The sequence below is a fragment of the Cydia pomonella genome, chromosome 17, assembly GCF_033807575.1.
Source record: "Cydia pomonella isolate Wapato2018A chromosome 17, ilCydPomo1, whole genome shotgun sequence".
Lineage (NCBI taxonomy): Eukaryota > Metazoa > Arthropoda > Insecta > Lepidoptera > Tortricidae > Cydia > Cydia pomonella.
In genome coordinates, this window is record NC_084719.1 from 15,129,559 (window position 1) to 15,148,731 (window position 19,173).

Below are 19,173 nucleotides of genomic sequence, written 5' to 3' on the forward strand. Positions count from 1 at the left end.
CTCCCTTCGGTCGTCTTTTAATTTATCGCCACTCGTTGCAAATTTCCTATTTTACTCCTGTAAACTTCCTATTTTCGCACTTGTATCGTAATTATACTATTTGTGCTCCATACGTATGAGCATAACCTATCTAATCTATATTTTTACAGTGTGTAAATCCAATACAGGCGATAAATTAAACCAAATATAGAATTAACAGTCTAATCATTAATTAAGAAGTTTTTTTTTAAGTTACTAGACACGAGCTTTAAAAAGCTCATATCTCGTAACTTGTGTTGGTTTACATTGCGGGCCGAATTATTTTGTATGGTTAATATTTTGTATTTCTAAGCAAAATTTATCTCAATAAACTTCTCAGGTCCACCGTTGAAATAATCTCTGCACTGCAAGATATTTTTGGACAATTAAATTAAACTGCGCTCCGCAGCGGGTTTTGGATACTAACTAATAAAACAAAAGTATTAGAGTACATATCTCCTTTTATATCATTACATATTATTACTCACATTTTAAATATATTTGAACGCGACCGGCAAAACGTCACAATGCTTGCCGCAAGGACGTCTTAACAGGTTATTCGTATAAATATACAAGCAAATCTCGTCCTTATGGCAAGTGACAAAGTGGGACGCTTTGCCGGCCGCGGTCACATTTATTAATTTGCTTAATTTATTCACAAATAAACAAAACAGTCACTGGGATTAAATAAAAATTCATTTTATTAGTATTCTACGAGTCAGTCCCATACAAACGCAGTCTTACGTCTTTTAAAGATTTTTCTTCGTTTTTAAATTGATTAGAACTCCTCGCGCTTCTCCGGTTTATTTTGTCATTGAAAAAGAAAGAAACTTCCTCAGTTCAAAATGCTTATACTTTGTGCGGCACCTTTACCTACAAGCTCCAAAAAAGTCGCATTTATACGAGACATACGTAGGCCACCAGTGGGGGGATTTGCCTTAAGGCCCGGGCCCAGAGCTATCAATTAATAATGGGCCTGGGGCCTAGGGCGGCCAAGGCCGCAAATGCGCCACTGTAGATAACACATTAAAATACTTGTATACAATAGTGATATAATCAAGCTTTTCAATCTCGTACCTACTAAGGCCACTCAGCAAGCTTCGTGGTGTTAACACGGTAGTCAACTGAAAAGCTCTGCATTATATCACGATTGTATAAAATACTAAATAAAAACTATATCAAACAATAACTTAACCTTTCATATGTATGTGGTGGTCAAAAATCGTAAGTTCAAATCTCGGTTTTGCCGTAACGAGCAGAAAATCGAAAATCGTTCTCAAAAAATTGCAAAATATGGCTAAAAATTCGATTGGGTCCTTATCATACACAAGAGGTTAAGATCCGCTGAACCAATCGGAAGTCATCGAGTTGAAGAACGACGCAGCGCCAGAACGGGCGTTGGCGAAGTTGATGGGCAGTGATGACGTCATCAGCTCCGAGTTGTCGGCTCTGGGCTTGTTGGGGCTCGCTGACGTCATTGGCTTTTTCTTTATCTAAAAATCGAATGGGGCGTGAGATTTTGAACTTTATGTCGTCGGTATTGGCATAGAGAAATAATTAAGCATAGAGTTCTCACTCCATACATCAGTTTTCTTACCAAAACGTTTATTATTTTCGTAGTCGACATCTAGCATAAAACAGCGGATTTATCAGTACTGCTACTTGACAACAGTTGTCGCGACGAATGAAAAGCCTAATGCTTAACAACTTTCAGCTAATTTTACATATAACCGAATTACCCGGAACTCTATTTTTAGCTCCCTCTGCATGTAATATTAGTTGTATTTTTTTCGTCAGTCGCAACACTCGTGACATGTAGTGATAAGTAGCGGTACTGATAAATCCGCTACTAGACGCTAGATGTCGACTACGAAAATAATAAGCGTTTGGGTAAGAAAACTGATGTGCGGAGTAAGCACTCTATGCTTACTTATTTCTCTATGGTATTGGGTAATTTGTAATGTGTTAGTTGGAGAAGGTAATGAACTAATACTTCTGATGTGCCGTGAGAAAGTTTTTAAAATTGCGAAATTTCCACGTAGAAAAACTTCCGAACTTCTCAGAATTTTGTACGGAAACCAAATCTTTCCAATTCCAAAAAGTAAGTTTACTTTGTTTCATGTGATTTTTTCTTGAAATTTCCGAGAACTTCCAGCTTTTCTTTACAATACACAATTTTGGTCCTTGAAGAATGTATTTAGTCACAAATATTAAATGAATAACTCGAGGACAAAACAGTCAAGATTAATTCAGAAAATAATGTTGTTAGAGACATAAAAATGTTAATCATGCGTTCAGGGTTTTATAATGCCACTGTCACACTGTTCATACCCAAACAGCTTCAGAGAGGGATGAATGCTCCGTTGGCACTAGTACAATTTAATAAAATTAAAAAAGCCATTTGTGACAATCCAAATCAAAAGGGACCTTATGGCGGTCGGCGCTTACGCCATTATTAGCGGCGCGCCAATACTAATACGGTACTACGCGCCGTAAGCGCCGACCGCCATAAGGTCCCTTATGATATGGATTTTCACATTTGATCATACCATAATGATCTATCTTCACATATACGTTCATAACTGACGAATCAGGTCAAAATTATCAAAACAGTAGGTTCCCAGTAACTTTGGAAAAATACCCGGTATTATTGGGAATATTACCAGTAACGTACAGTCAAGTGTAAAAATATGGGTGTATACATCTTACTCAAAAATATATCCCATAGCATCTCATTCCAGTGTAATAAGAGCGTAGTACCATATTTATGAGACGATTCTTTCGATACATATTTGTGCACTTGACTGTACAGCGCCGCGGCGCGGTCGCCGCTGTAATGCTATCTGTACTGAAGTACAGTGTGTGTAGCTTACCGGCTTGTCGAGTTTCTCCCGGCTGGGCGGCGTGGCGACGGGCAGCAGCGAGAACCAGTGCGCGGCGCCGGCCGCCAGCAGCGCCGCGGCGCGGTCGCCGCTGTAATGCTATCTATGCTGAAGTACAGTGTGTGTGTAATGTGTAGCTCACCGGCTTGTCGAGTTTCTCCCGGCTGGGCGGCGTGGCGACGGGCAGCAGCGAGAACCAGTGCGCGGCGCCGGCCGCCAGCAGCGCCGCGGCGCGGTCGCCGCTGTAATGCTATCTATGCTGAAGTACAGTGTGTGTGTAATGTGTAGCTCACCGGCTTGTCGAGTTTCTCCCGGCTGGGCGGCGTGGCGACGGGCAGCAGCGAGAACCAGTGCGCGGCGCCGGCCGCCAGCAGCGCCGCGGCGCGGTCGCCGCTGTAATGCTATCTATGCTGAAGTACAGTGTGTGTGTAATGTGTAGCTCACCGGCTTGTCGAGTTTCTCCCGGCTGGGCGGCGTGGCGACGGGCAGCAGCGAGAACCAGTGCGCGGCGCCGGCCGCCAGCAGCGCCGCGGCGCGGTCGCCGCTGTAATGCTATCTATGCTGAAGTACAGTGTGTGTGTAATGTGTAGCTCACCGGCTTGTCGAGTTTCTCCCGGCTGGGCGGCGTGGCGACGGGCAGCAGCGAGAACCAGTGCGCGGCGCCGGCCGCCAGCAGCGCCGCGGCGCGGTCGCCGCTGTAATGCTATCTGTGCTGAAGTACAGTGTGTGTGTGATGTGTAGCTCACCGGCTTGTCGAGTTTCTCCCGGCTGGGCGGCGTGGCGACGGGCAGCAGCGAGAACCAGTGCGCGGCGCCGGCCGCCAGCAGCGCCGCGGCGCGGTCGCCGCTGTAATGCTATCTATGCTGAAGTACAGTGTGTGTGTAATGTGTAGCTCACCGGCTTGTCGAGTTTCTCCCGGCTGGGCGGCGTGGCGACGGGCAGCAGCGAGAACCAGTGCGCGGCGCCGGCCGCCAGCAGCGCCGCGGCGCGGTCGCCGCTGTAATGCTATCTATGCTGAAGTACAGTGTGTGTGTAATGTGTAGCTCACCGGCTTGTCGAGTTTCTCCCGGCTGGGCGGCGTGGCGACGGGCAGCAGCGAGAACCAGTGCGCGGCGCCGGCCGCCAGCAGCGCCGCGGCGCGGTCGCCGCTGTAATGCTATCTGTGCTGAACTACAGTGTGTATGTAATGTGTAGCTCACCGGCTTGTCGAGTTTCTCCCGGCTGGGCGGCGTGGCGACGGGCAGCAGCGAGAACCAGTGCGCGGCGCCGGCCGCCAGCAGCGCCGCGGCGCGGTCGCCGCTGTAATGCTATCTATGCTGAAGTACAGTGTGTGTGTAATGTGTAGCTCACCGGCTTGTCGAGTTTCTCCCGGCTGGGCGGCGTGGCGACGGGCAGCAGCGAGAACCAGTGCGCGGCGCCGGCCGCCAGCAGCGCCGCGGCGCGGTCGCCGCTGTAATGCTATCTATGCTGAAGTACAGTGTGTGTGTAATGTGTAGCTCACCGGCTTGTCGAGTTTCTCCCGGCTGGGCGGCGTGGCGACGGGCAGCAGCGAGAACCAGTGCGCGGCGCCGGCCGCCAGCAGCGCCGCGGCGCGGTCGCCGCTGTAATGCTATCTATGCTGAAGTACAGTGTGTGTGTAATGTGTAGCTCACCGGCTTGTCGAGTTTCTCCCGGCTGGGCGGCGTGGCGACGGGCAGCAGCGAGAACCAGTGCGCGGCGCCGGCCGCCAGCAGCGCCGCGGCGCGGTCGCCGCTGTAATGCTATCTATGCTGAAGTACAGTGTGTGTGTAATGTGTAGCTCACCGGCTTGTCGAGTTTCTCCCGGCTGGGCGGCGTGGCGACGGGCAGCAGCGAGAACCAGTGCGCGGCGCCGGCCGCCAGCAGCGCCGCGGCGCGGTCGCCGCTGTAATGCTATCTGTGCTGAACTACAGTGTGTATGTAATGTGTAGCTCACCGGCTTGTCGAGTTTCTCCCGGCTGGGCGGCGTGGCGACGGGCAGCAGCGAGAACCAGTGCGCGGCGCCGGCCGCCAGCAGCGCCGCGGCGCGGTCGCCGCTGTAATGCTATCTATGCTGAAGTACAGTGTGTGTGTAATGTGTAGCTCACCGGCTTGTCGAGTTTCTCCCGGCTGGGCGGCGTGGCGACGGGCAGCAGCGAGAACCAGTGCGCGGCGCCGGCCGCCAGCAGCGCCGCGGCGCGGTCGCCGCTGTAATGCTATCTATGCTGAAGTACAGTGTGTGTGTAATGTGTAGCTCACCGGCTTGTCGAGTTTCTCCCGGCTGGGCGGCGTGGCGACGGGCAGCAGCGAGAACCAGTGCGCGGCGCCGGCCGCCAGCAGCGCCGCGGCGCGGTCGCCGCTGTAATGCTATCTATGCTGAAGTACAGTGTGTGTGTAATGTGTAGCTCACCGGCTTGTCGAGTTTCTCCCGGCTGGGCGGCGTGGCGACGGGCAGCAGCGAGAACCAGTGCGCGGCGCCGGCCGCCAGCAGCGCCGCGGCGCGGTCGCCGCTGTAATGCTATCTATGCTGAAGTACAGTGTGTGTGTAATGTGTAGCTCACCGGCTTGTCGAGTTTCTCCCGGCTGGGCGGCGTGGCGACGGGCAGCAGCGAGAACCAGTGCGCGGCGCCGGCCGCCAGCAGCGCCGCGGCGCGGTCGCCGCTGTAATGCTATCTGTGCTGAACTACAGTGTGTATGTAATGTGTAGCTCACCGGCTTGTCGAGTTTCTCCCGGCTGGGCGGCGTGGCGACGGGCAGCAGCGAGAACCAGTGCGCGGCGCCGGCCGCCAGCAGCGCCGCGGCGCGGTCGCCGCTGTAATGCTATCTATGCTGAAGTACAGTGTGTGTGTAATGTGTAGCTCACCGGCTTGTCGAGTTTCTCCCGGCTGGGCGGCGTGGCGACGGGCAGCAGCGAGAACCAGTGCGCGGCGCCGGCCGCCAGCAGCGCCGCGGCGCGGTCGCCGCTGTAATGCTATCTATGCTGAAGTACAGTGTGTGTGTAATGTGTAGCTCACCGGCTTGTCGAGTTTCTCCCGGCTGGGCGGCGTGGCGACGGGCAGCAGCGAGAACCAGTGCGCGGCGCCGGCCGCCAGCAGCGCCGCGGCGCGGTCGCCGCTGTAATGCTATCTATGCTGAAGTACAGTGTGTGTGTAATGTGTAGCTCACCGGCTTGTCGAGTTTCTCCCGGCTGGGCGGCGTGGCGACGGGCAGCAGCGAGAACCAGTGCGCGGCGCCGGCCGCCAGCAGCGCCGCGGCGCGGTCGCCGCTGTAATGCTATCTATGCTGAAGTACAGTGTGTGTGTAATGTGTAGCTCACCGGCTTGTCGAGTTTCTCCCGGCTGGGCGGCGTGGCGACGGGCAGCAGCGAGAACCAGTGCGCGGCGCCGGCCGCCAGCAGCGCCGCGGCGCGGTCGCCGCTGTAATGCTATCTGTGCTGAACTACAGTGTGTATGTAATGTGTAGCTCACCGGCTTGTCGAGTTTCTCCCGGCTGGGCGGCGTGGCGACGGGCAGCAGCGAGAACCAGTGCGCGGCGCCGGCCGCCAGCAGCGCCGCGGCGCGGTCGCCGCTGTAATGCTATCTATGCTGAAGTACAGTGTGTGTGTAATGTGTAGCTCACCGGCTTGTCGAGTTTCTCCCGGCTGGGCGGCGTGGCGACGGGCAGCAGCGAGAACCAGTGCGCGGCGCCGGCCGCCAGCAGCGCCGCGGCGCGGTCGCCGCTGTAATGCTATCTATGCTGAAGTACAGTGTGTGTGTAATGTGTAGCTCACCGGCTTGTCGAGTTTCTCCCGGCTGGGCGGCGTGGCGACGGGCAGCAGCGAGAACCAGTGCGCGGCGCCGGCCGCCAGCAGCGCCGCGGCGCGGTCGCCGCTGTAATGCTATCTATGCTGAAGTACAGTGTGTGTGTAATGTGTAGCTCACCGGCTTGTCGAGTTTCTCCCGGCTGGGCGGCGTGGCGACGGGCAGCAGCGAGAACCAGTGCGCGGCGCCGGCCGCCAGCAGCGCCGCGGCGCGGTCGCCGCTGTAATGCTATCTATGCTGAAGTACAGTGTGTGTGTAATGTGTAGCTCACCGGCTTGTCGAGTTTCTCCCGGCTGGGCGGCGTGGCGACGGGCAGCAGCGAGAACCAGTGCGCGGCGCCGGCCGCCAGCAGCGCCGCGGCGCGGTCGCCGCTGCCGCCCGACAGCACGGCCGCCGGCCCGATGATACCCGACAACTGCCCGTGCTGGAGGATCATGCTGCCTAGCAATGTCTGAAATATGAGGAAACCTGCTCAGAGATTTGATACGGATACACTCCGTCTAAACTAACTATACCGACTTTGACGTGACAAAGTGTGGAAGTACCATTATTTAGATATTTTATATGATATGATTGGATTTATGGTGACCCTATCACACTTTGATACTGCAAAATGTAGAGTTCGCTTGGTTCGACTGCATCGGCATGGTGACAGTAGATTCAATTTTTCATGGGGCCGTGCATGTTGAACGCTCTGCCATCTTGTGACCTAAATCGGACCTTAAACTTGACATTGATACTTCACGCCAAAACAGGTGCTGCCCCCTACAGTACACGCACACTCCCTTGTGCGTTGTAGGTTCTGTCATCTTATGGTCTAAATCGGAAACTTAAACTTGACATTTACACTTTGCGGCAATAATCAAGAGGCTGTGCTGCCCCCTACAATTTATGCACGTTCCCTATCGTGAGTCGTGTGTGAGAGTGTACAATATCGGGCTAACGATGTTCGAAATAACATTGATAAGTCATAATTTTCAATTGTTAGGTTGAGTTAAATATAATACCAGTGTTACAACAACGTTAAAACGTAGTGGCACCAGTGGCCGTCAGGAAACCAGTACCTGACACTTCTATTTTTTATCCAAGAAAATAAGAGCAATTTTTAATATTTCAATAAAGATTTACTTCTGGGGCTCATGACCTGATTACTCACCTGAACTCTTTGCACTGATCTCTTCAAATTAGTCTGCACATACGTATAGAAGACGTCATAGTCGAAAGGATCTATTTTCGACCTTAAAAACTCGCAAATTTCATGAGAAAAATCCATAGACTTCTTATTCTCTCGCGGCACAAGCAATAAGGTCAAATGTCGAACGTCCATCAGTAACTGAAGCGCACACCTCTGATTTATATCTGCCTCTTTCTCTCTTATCACTTTATCATAGTGTGCGAAAGTGACAGTGGTGATTTTCTCTATAAATAATGTGTGGATTTCTACTGGTAAAGTATGTGGTACGACTTCATCGAGTATTCTGCTGACGGCGTACAGATATTCTTGTAGTTTTAAAGATGGTCCGGCCGGCACTTTGATTGTGGACTCAATCGCTTTACCTTCGTCGTCTTTTTCTTCTATTTTTATGACGTCCCATTGCTGTAACGAATTAAAAGAAATATCTACCTTAACATCAAACCATATTGTAAGCTTATCATGTCGTCAAGGTGCAGCAAAATAAATATTATAGATAAACCCAATTCCATACACACGCTCAAAAACACGAAACAGTGTCTTTGCTTTTGCAGCAGTCAGATGAAAAATAAAACTAAAATCATCCAATCATCAATTTTTCAGCTACATATTTATTTATTTTTCAGATATAGCTAGGATTGCCATAATTATTCGGAATTGTTTTTATCATATTGTATCGAAAGATGGCAATAAATTTACTGTGGCTACAAAGTTTTCTTTAACAATCCACTGTAGCCGCCGTGCAGGTCAGGATCTCGACGACTTAAATAAAACTTCGATTTATAATGAAGTGAAGTATAATCTTCCCAAAGGTACTGGTTTACAAGGGTTCTTGCCAAAACGGTTCAATGTAGAAAGTAGGTGTTGATAGTATGGAGGATGATGAAAGAGTGATTTGCAATATTTGATTTGATCAGTACAAAAGGTTTAGATTTAAATGCTTCCAATTGGCCGCGATACAGATTATGTGGAGCGCTCCTATTGGTGCTTTTAAAAAGCCTCCGAATACTAGCCGAGCCCGACGGCTGCGTTTAGCTACTGCATTGATTTTTATATAATAATAAGTTGCATTCGCAACATCCACCTCTATTTAAAAAAATGTTTGCTGCTATGTAACGTTGTATAAACTAGTTACATAGAGATGATTGCAACCATTTATCCATTTATGTAGCTATTCTACGGCGGTAGGTATTGATACTATTGATATACGGGACAAAAACGAGACAGGTAAAGTACGGGACGCGATACTTAAATACGGTGATAGTCCCATATATCCGGGACGTATGACAACCCTATATATAGCACATTATCAGTAAATAGTTCAAGAACACACATTTGAAAAATCTAAAACAGTTCATATTGTAAACACTCCGATACATACATACCATCATCAAATAATCAACGTTTGCTTCCAACGTGAACTCCTGCGGCAGATCCTTAGTCAACTCTTCCACTTTCTCCATCACTATATCTATCCATTTCCCCCAACACACTAAACAATGCTGCTTCAAAAGACCGCACAAATTATTCCATCTTATCAATCCACTTTCGTCGATAGTAAGGGATGTTGCTTCAGGAATATAGCACTTGCGTAGGTTGAGCATGATTATGGGAATCGCTTGGATGAATCGAGCGGTGTATATCGCTGTTGTTTTTCTTTGGGTTTCTGTAGATTGGAGAGTTGGCTCTTCGAAGCACACTTTTATGTATTGGAGCATACTGTAAAAAAGAAAAAAAAAAAGATAATAAATACTTTGTTGGAAAATTTTCATTTTTGGTACAAGCTTTCATCGCTGACTGTACTTTTCTTTCCACAGGCAATTAATACTCATCGAAGACAATTCTAACAACCCGAAACACAATTAGTTTGCCTTGTTTTATCAGAGTCTCCATGGCCACCTCCTGTCTCTGCACAGGCAGATATAGGCTATAGCCCTGTCATCCGATTTACATATACAAGGTGCGATTTATGCGATTTATATGTACAAAGTGCCCGTGAGCATTGCGAGAGATTTTAACGGTGCATTCCTGATGGCAACAGAAGCAAAAAATGATATATGACTTTTCATGAAATTCGAAAAAAAAAATTTTTGTTGTTTTTTTTTCCTTTTTTTTTAACACTCCTGTACATAAAACGTAATTTTTATTGATAAACACATAGCCTAAAATTAACTAAAAAGTTTTTTGTTTTATTTGGGAGTAGCCTCTCGAATACATTTTTTTAATTTTTCGATGTCAATCAATAGGTATGTCCAGACTAGACCTCAAAGTGGCAATACCGCAGTCAAAAATGTGTTTTGTACCGACTTATGGCGAAATAATGATTTCGAAAAACATTTAATTATCTATGAAACTAGGCCTAATCCAGAAAATTTTATATGACATTCTAGTTTCTAAGTATTACCAGGAATGCTTAGTTAAAATGTCTCGCAATGCTCACGGGCACCTTGTATATGCAAAATTTCAGCTCAATCGGAAATCGAAATCGTCTCAGACAAAATGTCAAAATAACTCCACATCATCGTACAAATGTCAATACCTACTCGTACAAGACCGATTAACAGAACTTTGCGTGTCACATACACATACACACACATTTAAAATACAAAATGTGTTGCATACACATTTTGTGTTTTATAGTCACGTTCGAGCCCATTCACATCAGAATTTACAAAATACCTGATTTGTCCGGGTGTCGCCATCGACGGATGCGTCTGGAAGGACATCGTATCGTATTTTAAATATTCAAAAGTTGAAAGCACGATTTATTATTATTTGTCCCGTCGTGGACAGCGTGAAACGTACCTTTCAACACTATTATCCGCTGTATCCCTCAAATACACTTCAATCTCCTCTATCACTATACAATAGCGCCAGTTCCTCCTCATCCTCATATGTAAACAACAGCTTGTCCCGAATCGTCCCCTACTTATCCCTTATTCCGCATTTAACCAATTACAAGTTCCAATATCGAAACATACCTTTAAACACTACTATCCGCCGTATCCCTCAAATACACTTCAATCTTCTCTCTATAACTATATATTTGCGCCAGTTCCTCCTCATCCGCATATGTAAACAGCTTTTTTTTATGTAATAGGCTGCAAACGAGCAGACGAGCCGCCTGATGGGAAGCAGTCATCGCCGCCCATGGACATAAGCAACATCGGAGGAGCCACTTATGCGTTGCCAACCTTTGAGAACCCTAAAAACCTGCTTCTTGAAGAACCCCATGTCATAGCGCAAGGGAAACACCTCAGAAGGTAGCTCATTCCACAACTTGCACGTTCTGGGAAAAAACGAGCGAGATGCCCGCTTGTTCTTGGTTTGCCACGTGTCGAGAAAGTGAGGATGAACTTTGTTTCTTTGGCGGGAGGTGCGGTGATAAAAACGTGACGGTGGCACCAATTCAAAAAGTTCTTCAGAACATTCCCCATTGTACAGACGGTAGAACAGGCATAGAGAGCCAACGTCTCTCCGAAGACTGAGAGGTTCCAAACCGACTGTGAGATCGGGGTCACCAACAATACGAACTGCCCGACGTTGGATGGAGTCAAGTGGAAGAAGTTGGTGTTAAGCTTGTCCCGAATCGTCCCCTACCTATCCCTTATTCCGCATTTAACCAATTACAAGTTCCAATATCCAAACATATCTTTCAACACTACTATCCGCCGTATCCCTCAAATACACTTCAATCTCCTCTATCACTATACATTTGCGCCAGTTCCTCCTCATCCTCATATGTAAACAACAGCTTGTCCCGAACCATCCCCTACTTATCCTTTATTCCGCATTTAACCAATTAAAAGTTCTAATATCGGAACATACCTTTCAACACTACTATCCGCTGTATCCATCAAATACTCTTCAATCTCCTCTCTATCACTATACATTTGCGCCAGTTCCTCCTCATCCTCATATGTAAACAACAGCTTGTCCCGAATCGTCCCCTTCTTGTCCCGATACAGATAGACTCGGAGATCTTCTAGCAGTTTCTGTAACTCGCTGTCTAAGTCTTGGCAGAGTGTCTCTAGGTTGGTCGTGAAACCGCGATCTTGGAGGGACATACCTGGATTGCACAGAAATATATTTTAAACCTCAAACTTATAGTACATACACATGTTTCGATAAACATAGGGTTCTACAAGGGAAAAATTGATCTAAATTTTTTTTAGAGATCGATTTTCACTAAAAACTCTGGATACAATTCTAGTACTCTTTTGCTTGTCCTATTTTAGATACTCTGCACTCTAAAACAAGGGTTTTTAGGGTTCCGTAGCCAAATGGCAAAAAACGGAACCCTTATAGATTCGTCATGTCCGTCTGTCTGTCCGATTATGTCACCGCCACTTTTTTCCGAAACTATAAGGGCTATACTGTTCAAACTTGGTAAGTAGATGTATTCTATGAACCGCATTAGGATTTTTAGACAAAAATAGAAAAAAAAACAATAAATTTTGGGGGTTCCCCATACTTAATCAAGTCATAAAATATATATTTTTTTTTTCATTAAACCCATACGTGTGGGGTATCTACGGATTGGTCTTCAAAAATGATATTGAGGTTTCTAATATCATTTTTTTCTAAACTGAATAGTTTGCGCGAGAGACACTTCCAAAGTGGTAAAATGTGTGTCCAAAGTGGTAAAATGTTGAACGAGATCTAGTAAGTAGATTTTTTTTTAATACGTCATAAATGGTACGGAACTCTTCATGCGCGAGTCCGACTCGCACTTGGCCGCTTTTTTTTTACTTTGAACGCCACGCCTATGGTGTGCGGCGCGCCAGCGCGTCCCTCGTGAACCTTGTCGTAAAGCACGATAATTGATATTGGACTGTATAGTTTTTTTTTTTTGTATTATAAAGAAGGTAAGAGATTTTGACGTGTCAAGCTTCCATTTTTAGACTTAAGCCACTACATAGCAGAACCTACTAAGCAATAGAGCCAGCATGAAGTGTAGGGGGCAGCACCTGCTTAAAAGCGCGAATTGTTTTCGCTTTCCCTCCCTCCCTCGCCCTCTAACTCGCACGGTGTATACCAGTAGGCAGGTCCACACAGAGCGCTCGGGCGAGGAAAACGCGCGCGCCGCCTCAACCAAAGCCCGTCTACACTGGCCGTTTTGTGTAGGAGGAAATTGCTTTGTGCGTATGCTCACTTTGTGTGGTATTTTTCCAATCACTCACCTCTCATAAGTGAGTTCATGACCTTTATAACTTCATTCCTCGACTCTATAACCGTATCCCCAATAAGGTCCTTCCACACGAACCAATTAATATCAATCTCCCCCTCATTGTCCACAGATCTAGTCAAATCGACCAGGATCTGGGTTTTAAAGGCGTCATAGACTTTACTCCATCTGTTATCTATGATAAATTTGACTCGAGCGGTGAGGAGTGGTTGGAAGTAATGGCACCAGACGTGGACCTCTGGGATGTCCAGGGATGAGCATATGGCGCTCCAGTTATCGGGAATTTCTGAAAAAGGCGTGGAATAAAAATATATTATTTCAATTAAGACTTATCGAAATGCGTTTCATAATAGTGTACTCGTAATAAAAATGCAACGGACATTATACGGAAATATGGATCGGATGGTCTGAAACAAACATTTTTTATTTATTATTATTTTCTTACCTATCTTAAATGCTTCTTCACGTATCTCGTGCAGAATTTTGATCCTGGTGACGTTTTGCAGTAGACTCTTCACACTCTCATCTATGAAGGACTTTACCCATATACTCCATTTTTGAACGCAGGTAGTTATTTCGTCTTTTGCTAGTTCTTGGACTTCTTTGCTTGATGATAATCTGAAATTATAAAAAAATTAGAATGTTCTGAGAAAAAAGAAATTTCGTTATCAGCCTCTCTATATGGCTCGTCCGTATTCGTGCGATAGAGAGGCAGATAAAGAAATTTAGATTTTTCGTTTTTCGCGGTAAGCTCTTTGTTACGAGTATGTGGATGTGCCTATATTGCCTATGGTGCTTGCACACGGCATGTAGCTAGCGTAAGTTGAGGCAGTTGCGTAGGTTATATGCAATATGTAACCAACGGACTGACACATTTGATCACGTTTCTATTGTCAATCGTTAGAATAAAGACTAAATAAATAATATATGACCATTCTACACAGATCAACCTAGTTCTACAGTAAGCTCAGTAAGACTCGCATTGTGGGTACTAGACGACGATATATATAATATATAGATATATATAACATCCAAAACTCGGGAACAAAAAAAATAACAAACAAATAAACGCCCTTAAATACCAGGATTCGAACCCGAGCCCTCCTGCTTCGTAGGAAAGGTCATTACCAATAGAATTCGTTTAAGTAACCTAAGCCGCTCCTGTAAATATCTTATGGCGTCTGTAGGTATGACACGAACAGAAAGTAGATTTCGAAAAAAAACTTCTAAATTGGATTCGTATTGATTCGTGACCACCCGACCAGATAACCAGAAATCTTACAACTCATGGACTAACCATGAAAACATCGTGTATGTATAGTCCCCAATCCGCATAAGGGCATTGTGTTGTATGCAAGGGCATAGGCATATCAGCAAATGAGACGTATATAGGCTGAATTATTGTATAATAATAATTCAGCCTATATACGTCTCATTTGCTATTATCATAGACTAACCTATAGTTGGCGATAACAGGGGGTAAAAGTTTCAGCGCGGAAGGGTCACTAAACTGCACTATTTCAACCAAAGTCTCGGAATCCACTCGGAACAAATCCTTCAACTTGGTGAGCACGACTCCCCCATTGTTTTCTGAAACAGAACAAATACTTTCATATTATATTTCATCCATAGCTCTTATAATAGTGATTATATTTACTTTTTTATTAGAAATATTTATAATTACCAGAAAATGTGATAAATAATGAAGTTTAGACAATAATTTATCACTTGGCCCAGTATAGCTTGCCATTATTCATAATACCTGGGCATTATAATGCCCTAATCAATCACACGTAAATTCCGCAACAAGCTTCGTTAAAAACATGTATAAAATGCCCATCCCCACCCTGCAATAAGCCCGGCCCAAAATTTCCCATTATACCGACAGCATTCCCACGCTGTATGGCGATGGATACCTGTTGGATCAGCCAAGACCCAGAGCGGGATCATTACTTCATTACCCTTCTCCCGTAAACGCCTGCCCAACTCCCCTTCTCTCCTTCTGAATGACCTTCACTATAGGGATGATGACACATGTTGAATTGTATAACAAAACTAGTAAAATAGATAGCAAATGAGCAATTTATCGCAATAATGTGGTTATTAAAGTAATTTATTTATTTATTTATTTTTTCAAATATTTACACGGCATTACAGCATATGCCAATACACCGAATAATTAGACTATACAAATACAAAACATATATAAAATAAAAAACAGATATTCATTAATAATCACATGCAAGTGCTGGAAAGCCTATCATCCATCATCTCACAGAACCTCAGACACGCCTGGCACACATTCGCCCATCTCCCCGCAAACAAGTCACACTCTGGTGCTGATGTCAAGAGTGCATTGAGCAGCGATAACGCGCGGAGGAGTGGCGAGTTCCTGCGCGATACTGTGCGCGCCGCCGGTACGGCCAACAGTGGACGCGTTCGCGGCCTCAAGAAGACTCGAGGAATATCCGGGACGTACAACCTCAAGACTCGATCTACCAGTTCCGGGCAGTCCGAGTCACCGCGCAATATGCGACAAGCTGTAGTCAGCAAGATGTTGTTGCGCCTCACCTCTAGAGAATTATATCCAAGGCAGCCTAATAAGAATTTTGTTGGGTACAAGAATGGGAAGTACCCATACCTTTTTTTGTACAGAAATCTCAAAAAGGCCTTTTGGATTCTCTCCAGAAGTAAGGCGTATGAAGACTCGTACGGATTCCATATAATAGATGAGGCCTCAAGCTTGCTCCTCACTAAGGCGTTATTAATATATGGAATGGAAATGATAAAAAATATAGGACCTAAAAGTTTCAAAATTAAAGGTTTTTTAAATTTCCAAAAAGGCATAAAGTAAGAGTACCATTCGATTCCTTACATTTTATTCAAAAAAATATTGTATAGCAAATATATACATAAACGCAATATCTCACCGACAAAATCGCAATTTTAATGTTTTTCATACTTTAAGATGGGCTCTTGGTGACCCCATCCCTACTGACGTCACGTTTGCTTATCGTTTTGTTGGGAGCGTTTCGCGCGTGAAGTAAGACTGTCAAACTTTGACTATCATTTCTGACTTTTGTATTGCTTTAATGCAATGGGTTCCATATAGACATTTGATTCTAAAAACGAACCTGAACGATTGATACCATTAATAAAAAAATGTCATCTAGCCTATTCCGATATTTCACTATGCAAGAAGAAATTGCCATTCCTATTCCTACTATTTATCTGTATCAGTATAAAAAACTCACCAACAAAACAAGCGTATACCAAAACAACAGTCTTCAGAACAATTTTCACAGCATTGACGATTTTCTCCTTGATCTGTGCTTTAACATCTCCTTCTAGAATGTGCTGCAGCTCAAACTGCAGGGTCGACTTCAAGCTGCTGTTGCTGTGGAGACTTATGAAGGTGTTTAGGAGCTCCACCATGGTTTGGGAGTCGAGGATGTACAGGCTTGTGAGGCAGGAACTGGCCACCTAAAATAATTGTGGGAAAATCACCACACGAGAAGAAATTACACTGTTTTATTACATAGTTCCAGCCAACCTTTAGACCAGCTCATATCATATATCAGCTGGTATTATTGGCATTAGGTCGGTCCACACAGAGCGAGCATACCCACGAAACAATTTCCTCACGCACAAACTGGCCAGTGTAGACGTGCTTCGCCCAAGGCGGCGCGCTCAAGCGAGGAAAACGCTTTCTCGGCCGAGGCACGTCTACACTGGCCGGTTTGTGCGTGAGGAAATTGCCCCGCGCGTATGCTCGCTCTGGGATCCACACAGAGTTTAAATTAGTAATACTTCAACAAATCCAACTTATACCTCTACACTGATGTCAACATCTTGCAATCTCTGCCTGCACACATCTATGATGGTCTGGTTGAAGTTGGCCACGGAACTCCACTGTGCTTGTATCAGCCGCTGCAGGGACTGCATGCCCGGCTTCACGTTCTTGCCGCCTATTTGCAGTTGGAGCCCTGAAAATACAGCATGTGATTCAGATTTTATCATTGCTTTGTTAGGGTAAATAATGTAAAACAGAGTAATGTCCATAGCAATGACAATAAAAACAGAATATCAAAAAAATGTGTTACATTTTTTTAGGAAGCTTACAGTTTTAATAGGGGGTTTTTTCAACCCTTAGTAAAATTTTGCAAGGTGAGTATATAGCATACTAAGCAACTTTTACTATGGATACAACTATAAGTTTAGGAATAAAGGTAGATAATTTATCCCCAATTTACTATAGAACAAGGTTCAAAACAAAAAAAGGAAGTGTTTTATGTTGGGCCTTATGAGGATATAGTAAAACTTGTTTAGCATGATCTATATCATATCTTCACCTCGCAAAATATGGCTAAGAGTTGAAAAAAAACACCCTATGTACTCAATATTCAAGAATAGTAAGAATCCTCACTTTCTCAACACGTGGCAAACCAAGAACAAGCGGGCATCTCACTCGTTTTTTCCCAGAACGTGCAAGTTGTGGAATGAGCTACCTTCTGAGGTGTTTCCCTTGCGCTATGACATGGGGTTCTTCAAGAAGCAGGTATTTAGGGTTCTCAAAGGTTGGCAATGCATAAGTGGCTCCTCCGATGTTGCTTATGTCCATGGGCGGCGATGACTGCTTCCAATCAGGCAGCTCGTCTGCTCGTTTGCAGCCTATTACATAATAAAAAAATACTGACCAGTGTTGATGTGCCGAGCCATTATAAACAATCTTGTAGCCTTCACAAAGTCCTCGGCCTCAATGCATTTCCAAATTTTCTCCGGAATCTCCATCAGCATCTTAACTTGTACTGATATACCATTCATTGGGTTAACATTGATGAAACTGGAAACAAGACTGACTATAAATTTCAAAATAGCAATATAAAAATGTTGGATGGTTTGTGTACGTCTACATACCGCACATTGCCATATCAGCGAAATGACTTACAATCGTGTAAAGCAATAAAATACGTAAATGTGTTTGGGCATTTTAAAAGGCCAGAGGGCCAACCCCCAGCTTTTCTATTTTACGCTGTTGGTGGTAGGCCCTCAGGACAACTGTCTAGAGTTACAAAGGATCCTTTCTGTAACATGTAAATCCGGCACTTCAATAGTCCAGTACACCCAGTAATCTGGCACAACACTACTAAAAAACACATCAATATAATAAGCAGATTCACTCTAACTTCCAGTAATCCAGCTCTCCTGTGTCAGTGTTAGTGCCAGATTTGTGAGATTATATGGCAGTAATGCTATAGTTTAATAATGATTACATACTTATACACAGCAAGTGTTTAAGCATAAATTATTACCTTGAAGTATGGGTCTGCTTTTTATCAACTTTAAACCCAACAAGATGTGTATCATGAAGGCTCTTACAGGTCTCCATCATACCAGTGATGTGGTTTAGAGTACTTTCTGTTGTTGTCTTCATTTCCTCTATAGTATCCGCTGCATGGATCAGGTCTCGGTATCTTTCCCTGAAATATTGAACAGCAAACTTTACATAAATACTGGATTGGCAAAAATATTTTTATTTACTGTTGTTGTTGTTGTTGTCCTAAAGCACCCCAGAGGTGCAAATGGCCTTCACAAGCTCGCGCCACGCCTTCCTAACTTCAGTATATTACATTGTATTATATTTTGAGCAATAAAGTTTAAATAAATAAATAAAGCTAATGTTTTGATTCATCTTTCAGTGAACACAATATGGGTTATAGCTATTGTAGGGACCTCTACTTACCCCACCATAGCGCGTAATTCTTCCCTCTTCCTTTCAATTTCATATTGTAGTTTTTTCTGCACTTGATCTATTTCGCTTATAAAATAATTTTGAAATAGTTGTTCAGGTACTATCTCAAGTAAATTAGGCTGTGACATTTTGAAGTACTGTTGGATAATTCACGCCTGATATTAGACAATAAAAGTATCTCAGGGCTTGCAAAATTTACATATTATGTGGAGTAAACATTTTATTTCTGTCTGCCGAATCAAATCCAAATGACTACAAAAATTACAAAAACCAAAAACAGACATGACATGACATGGAATAGACGTGTCAACTGTCATAGTCATAGTAAAAACGTCAAAAAGATC

General features: G+C 45.0%; 1 protein-coding gene across 1 annotated transcript; it reads right to left on the reverse strand.

The window, feature by feature from the left end:
* Positions 1-461: 461 nt before the first annotated feature.
* Positions 462-18,957, reverse strand: LOC133527207 (conserved oligomeric Golgi complex subunit 1). Its single transcript, XM_061864106.1, has 13 exons — positions 18,821-18,957; positions 18,390-18,557; positions 17,775-17,920; positions 16,909-17,063; positions 16,332-16,560; positions 14,535-14,667; positions 13,523-13,695; positions 13,073-13,363; positions 11,718-11,958; positions 9,275-9,608; positions 7,854-8,294; positions 6,969-7,148; positions 462-1,511 (listed from the first exon to the last, which is right to left on the reverse strand). The coding sequence occupies exons 1-13, from the start codon at positions 18,955-18,957 to the stop codon at positions 1,353-1,355; spliced, it is 2,787 nt and encodes a 928-aa protein (XP_061720090.1). The 3' UTR covers positions 462-1,352.
* Between the last annotated feature and the right edge of the window lie 216 nt (positions 18,958-19,173).

What these genes read in the sequence shown, in the direction of transcription:
- LOC133527207 (XM_061864106.1), bottom strand. Translation starts at nt 18,957, where the DNA reads ATGTCACAGCCTAATTTACTTGAGATAGTACCTGAACAACTATTTCAA. An exon ending in GAATTACGCGCTATGGTGGG is followed by an intron (nt 18,558 to 18,820) that starts GTAAGTAGAGGT and finishes TCAATATTTCAG; the next exon opens with GGAAAGATACCGAGACCTGA. An exon ending in ACGTTGATTATTTGATGATG is followed by an intron (nt 8,295 to 9,274) that starts GTATGTATGTAT and finishes AATTCGTTACAG; the next exon opens with CAATGGGACGTCATAAAAAT.